Source organism: Theobroma cacao, chromosome 6 (assembly GCF_000208745.1).
Source record: "Theobroma cacao cultivar B97-61/B2 chromosome 6, Criollo_cocoa_genome_V2, whole genome shotgun sequence".
In the NCBI taxonomy this organism is placed as follows: Eukaryota; Viridiplantae; Streptophyta; class Magnoliopsida; order Malvales; family Malvaceae; genus Theobroma; species Theobroma cacao.
Genome location: NC_030855.1, coordinates 16,902,260 through 16,907,902, shown reverse-complemented (window position 1 = coordinate 16,907,902; position 5,643 = coordinate 16,902,260). Strand labels below are relative to the sequence as shown.

General features: G+C 35.7%; 1 protein-coding gene across 3 annotated transcripts; it reads left to right on the top strand.

Moving 5' to 3' along the window:
- On the top strand, positions 921–3,443 carry LOC18595912. Of its 3 annotated transcripts, none has more exons than XM_018122593.1 (3): positions 921–1,589; positions 2,760–2,831; positions 3,048–3,443. In XM_018122593.1, the coding sequence occupies exons 1-3, from the start codon at positions 1,005–1,007 to the stop codon at positions 3,111–3,113; spliced, it is 723 nt and encodes a 240-aa protein (XP_017978082.1). In that variant the 5' UTR covers positions 921–1,004; the 3' UTR covers positions 3,114–3,443. The 3 variants fall into 3 exon arrangements, with proteins under 3 accessions (XP_017978082.1, XP_017978081.1, XP_007024133.1); XM_018122592.1 differs by having other exon boundaries at positions 3,044–3,443; XM_007024071.2 differs by having other exon boundaries at positions 922–1,589; positions 3,210–3,443.

The following is a 5,643-nucleotide window of genomic DNA, read 5'->3' as shown; positions in this document are numbered from 1 at the left end:
TCATCTCTACTATAAGGTGTGTTAATCTACGACAATGTGACCAGATGCTGAGAGATAGACCACAGCCCGATGATGATGGTGCTCAACAGAGAGTTGACAGAGCTCATACAGTTCAGAGATCTGAGAGAGCTGACAACGATGGTGCTCAACAAAGACTTGCTAGAGTTGAGACAGAGAAAGATGATCGAGTCCAAACAGCTGCACGCATTTATTTTTAATGTTTTTCATTTTCTCTCTAGCAGGAGGCAAATAGCTCAAACAGCTTAGCATTTATTTGAAACGATGTTTTTAAGGGTATTTTGGTTTACTCATGTTTATTTTTTACTAGAAACAGATAACTTTATATAGGTGATTATTTCTGAAATTACCTTATCACGAGGTCCTTTTCTCACAATTTCCTCAAACATTAATGGTTGCGACAATGATTTTTGGCAAAAGTAGTTTTTATCCTGATTTCAAGTCTTACCTCAAATTTGAACTCTCACAGTGAAAAATTATCTAATAGCAAATCCTTTTCATACAGTTAAAATATTTTTCATATTTGCTTTATTTTTTCAAAAAAAAAAAACCTTATCTCTTTGGGATTCTTCTGGTAGTATGGTTAATAGTACATAACAAATCATGGTGCAACCATATCTTCTTACATATAAGGACCCAGCTGTCTCACCAGAATGTCCGGTGCAATGGTTTAGGTCTCATCTTAAAGTGTTAGAAATGCAGGAATAAGGCCCAGTGAGCATTGAGTGTCATTTTGGTGCATCGGTTGGCACTACATAACTAATCATTCACATGGTTTCTAATTACTATTTCCTATCTCATGACAAAAACCAAATATCTTCTTTTAACCCAAAGGAGAAAGACAAAACTTTCACGATTGCTACACTCAAAGCAAACTCAACAAAGAGAAAGCAAACAAAAAACCCACCTTCCTCTAAACATACATACTCTTCCCTTACACACACACACTCCTAAGTCCTAAGTCCTGACATTTCTCTCACACGCCAATGGTTTTCTCAAAACTTGAACAACCACCACCACCGGAAGAACCATCGTCCCCATGCCACTACTTCACTGCTTTACCATCTCAACCTCCCGATCAAAACTACTTAGTTTTGCCCTACTACCGCCCGACACTCCGTTGGTGCGGTTGTCGGATACTATGCACGGCTTCCTTGGTGTTGCTAGCTACCTCGGTGTACATTTTCTGGCCGTCTGACCCTGAAGTAAAGATTGTAAGGATGCACGTAGACCGCATGCAACTGCATACCATACCCATCATAGCACTAGATATATCTTTGTTGGTTACTTTGAAAGTGAGGAATTCGGACGTGTATTCCGTGGACTTTACTAGCTTGGACGTGGCCGTTGGGTACAGAGGGAAGATGCTGGGGCACGTGACGTCGGAGCATGGTCACGTGAGGGCGTGGGGTTCGTCTTACGTGCAGGCAGAGCTGGAGCTTAATGGGGTTGAAGTGTTGTCCGACGTTGTGTATATGCTGGAGGACTTGGCCAGGGGAACTGTCCCGTTTGATACTGTTACGGAGGTTGCAGGCTGGCTTGGTCTGTCCTTGTTTAAGTTCCCTTTGAAGGTAAAAAAGCCAAAACTTTTCTTCTTTGAATTGTTATATTTGCTTTCTTAATTAGACCTTATTTGTCAAGACCTACATTTGTATATGTTAAGATTTATCTTATGAGGGTCTGTTCTGCTATTTTATATAATTTTATTTTTAGTTTATTATAGGTTTAAAGACTGGCTATATTAAGGTCGAAGCTTGATGTAGGTTCGTTTAATTAATGTTGATAGCGTCTCTTCGAAGCACTAAAACGTGTTGGTGCTGGTTCCGTTGCTTGTAATCTTTAGCTAAATTAAGCTTAAAGGTTTGTTTTTGTGGCGTTGATTGCCATACTGAATTTGTTTTCTGGGAAAATTTTCAATTGAGGCTAACCATCAAAGCTGATTTACGCCAACTAAACATTGCCTAAGAAAATGATCTAAGCAAAATTTGTTGCTTAGTGGTTTTCATCTTCAATTCTTCAATCTTGAACTTTGATGGTTAGTCCTTCGAATCAAGGCTATGTGACTAATTAGTCTACATTTCTCAAAATGTTTGTTGCTTCAAGGAAATTAATTAGTTAGCCCTATCCTGTGGGATTAATATACTAGCTAGCACGTTAAAACTTACTGTGCTTGCAGAGTCAGTTTATTTATTTTCTTTATATAAGTGATTGAGGGAGTTTAGTCTCACAGTTCCTTTTTCAGAAGAAACTTATTGATATGGAAGTCATTGGTTAAAGAACTCATGTAATAGCCTTTGTTAAATGAGCATCTAGAGCTGTACTGTTAACATTCCATTTTGACCACAAGATAAATGGTCCTAAGTTTGGGAGTTGAAACAAACAGAATGAAGATTCATGATTTCTTGTTTTTGTGTTGAAATGCTGATATGCTATATTGTCTCAGATGTTCTATACAGACTGCTTCTGCCTTTTGATGATTTTGACTACATTTTGAATGTGCATTTTTGGGTTCAATCAGTTACCTTTTTTGTGTTGCTTCTCATGGCAAGTTTGCAATTGAGCACCCTCACTTCAATTCTCAAACCTTTGCGCAGAGAAATACAATGAAATGGAAGCATTAATGTCATATTCTAAAGTTTTGTTGCTTCTGCATTGTCTTATCATTACAGCAGCTTATTTTTCAAAATGAATTGTCTTCTGTTTCATGATTTTACATTGTCTTTATTGTAATTTTTCTACAGGCAAGAGTCTCATGTGAGATTGTGGTAAATAGAACCAATCAGACTATCATCCGCCAAAATTGTTACCCGATGGTAAGGATGCATCAACAAGTTAAGTTGCTTTTCTTCTGAGTCATAACCGAACTTTTCCTGTTTATATCATAAAAACATTATAGCTTATGCACTAAATCCCTGACATCTATTAAAATGAGTCATGACTGCAGTCCTCAAACTGAAACATCTGCCATTATTAGACTGCAAATGACACAATTTTCAATTGTTTCTTGGAATTCAATGCTTGAAAGGTAGCTGCTAGCCAGCCAGGAGCCACTACCCACTACCATTGCAATTACAGGGAAATTGTTGGTCAGATAACTAGTCGAGCATGCCTTGTTTAGGATGGTCTACAAGCAGTTTATGTCTGGAAAAGAGTATTCGATCGGTTTTGCTAAATTGTTTTAATATGTTTAGAAATGAAGTTGCAAGCGCTGGATATGACCTCGAGTGCAGATGATTGCATGAAGTGCAGCAAAGTTGAAAGATTCACCGGTATCCCAAACCTGCATTTGTAAACATTGAAACAGATTTGGGGATTGTAAAGTTTGAAACGTGTGCAGCATATCATGATATATAGTAATCTAGCACATCTTGTTTCAATCATACTGGACGCATTGATTAATCTGTATAAAGTGGATTTTCCTATCAGCTTATGACTATTTAAGAGTATAATATATTCCCATTTATGCCAAAAGTTATATATTTCTTGTGTGAAACTATAGGGAAAATCTTCTTGGTGTACAAATTCAATAAAACCATATATTTAGTATTCCTTTTCAAACTATATTTCATAGAAACCTATTGGCTATTACAGCCCTTGTAAATTAAAATTTTGGAACATCCCTCTCGTGATTTAATATTTTTTTTAGTCTCATAAGAGCATCAAATTAATAACTAGTTGTAGATATCCCGACCTTTTCCCTAGGTGATCACCCTATTTATATTAAACCTTAAGACTTTTCTTTTGTGCGCACCCACGCTGTCCACTTCCTTGACTAGTTATGCGGTTCACACTAATCTTTTTTTAGATATTGTCTGTTTTAGCTTGTTAGTCTCACATTTTTATCTCATAAAATATCTTACAAATTGAAGGTGGTGTAAACTTTTATTTTAATACATGTGAGATTCATGGCTCCCTCTAGGACCATAATATCCTTTCTTAGCTCCTAGTTAAGAGCTTCTATTCGATATGGGACTTATAGCTATATCTGCTGGGACCATATCTCTATAATGTAGGATTCATAAGGTTCACGCTAAAACCACATCATTGAGATAATGCTCCTAGTGAGTAGAGGCCCAAAGTCCCATATCGAATAAAAACTCTTAGTAAGGATTAAGGGAAGATGTCATAGTTCTAAAGAAGGGAGTCATGACTCCCACATCGACTATGTGCTTGAATGATACTAGGTATATAAGGGTTTACATCATTTTCAACTTGTGATGTGCTTTTTATTGAACAAAACCATGAGTCCAATGAACTAAAGCAAACAATACATCACAGGATTGATGTGGACCGTGACACACAACTCATGAATCCAATGGACCAAAGCAAACAATACATCAAAGGGATTGATGTGGACTGTGACACACAACCCATGAATCCATTGGATCAAAGCAAACAATACATCACAGGGATTGATGTGGACCGTGACACACAACCCATGAATCCAACATACCAAAGCAAACAATACATCATCCAATATATGGATAAGAAAAGTGTTTTGGGAGAAGGAAAGAAAGAAAATTAAGGAGCCCAAAAAGAAAAAGAGACAATACAAACCAGATGAGGATAACTTGTAATCAATTGAAAAACCTAGATCATATGGAACTATTCTAAGAGAAAAAAATTATTTTGTGTGTGTGTGAGTGTGAATAGGCACTACTCCTATTCGTTAGCTCTTCTATCACTCTCTTCCGTTGATTCATGCTATGTGATAGATCTGTGGTTCTAAATGTGGGGGAGAGTATTAGATTGATGATAAAAGAAATCTATATTAGTTAAATTAGGAGTATTTTGGTTTTAAGTTAGGATATAGTCTTAAAAATTCAATATAGGATAAGAGTTCATTCGTTGGCCTTTTTGTTGAGACAATACAAAGCATATGAGGATAAGTTGTAATCAACTGAAAAACATAGATCATATAGAGCTATTATAAGAGAAAAAATATTGTTTTTTGTTGTAAATATATATAAGTAGGCACTACTCCTGTTTGTTAGCTCCTCTATCACTCTCTTTCGTTGATTCTTGCTATGTGATAGATTTGTGATCCCTAAATGTGAGGGAGAGTATTAGCCCGATTATAAAAGAAATCCATTTCAATTAAATTAGGAGTATTTTGGTTTCAAGTTTGATATATTCTTAAAAATTCAATATAGAATTAAAGTTCATTCGTTGGCCTTTTTGTTGATTCATGTTGTACGATAGATTTGTGGTCTTTGTAAGAAGGAGAATATTGAAGTGGTGATAAAAGAAATCCCACATCTATTAAATTAGGAGTATGTTGGATGTATAAATATAACAAGAATATCATCACTTATTGCTAATTGATTTTAGGTTGAATACTTGTCCTAAAAATTCAATACAATATTAGAAAAGGCATTGCGCTGTTTGTTATTGGCCCTTCTAGACTTGACAATTTTAGACACAATACGTTAACACGATACGAGAAGACACGGGTTAAACAGGTTTTGGGTTTGTTCTTAATGTGTTAGACACGACAAACACGTTTACTTAATCGTGTCATTGTGTTTAAACGTATATACATGACACGTTTATTAACCTATTAAACATTAATAGTTCAAAACTATTTTAACCTTATATAAATAATTTTTAATAATTATTTAATGT

Excerpts from the sequence above, each read along its gene's own strand:
- LOC18595912 (XM_018122592.1), top strand. The coding sequence starts at position 1,005 with ATGGTTTTCTCAAAACTTGAACAACCACCACCACCGGAAGAACCATCG. Across the intron at positions 1,590-2,759 it reads TGTTTAAGTTCCCTTTGAAG|GCAAGAGTCTCATGTGAGAT; the intron begins GTAAAAAAGCCA and ends ATTTTTCTACAG. Across the intron at positions 2,832-3,043 it reads GCCAAAATTGTTACCCGATG|GTAGCTGCTAGCCAGCCAGG; the intron begins GTAAGGATGCAT and ends AATGCTTGAAAG.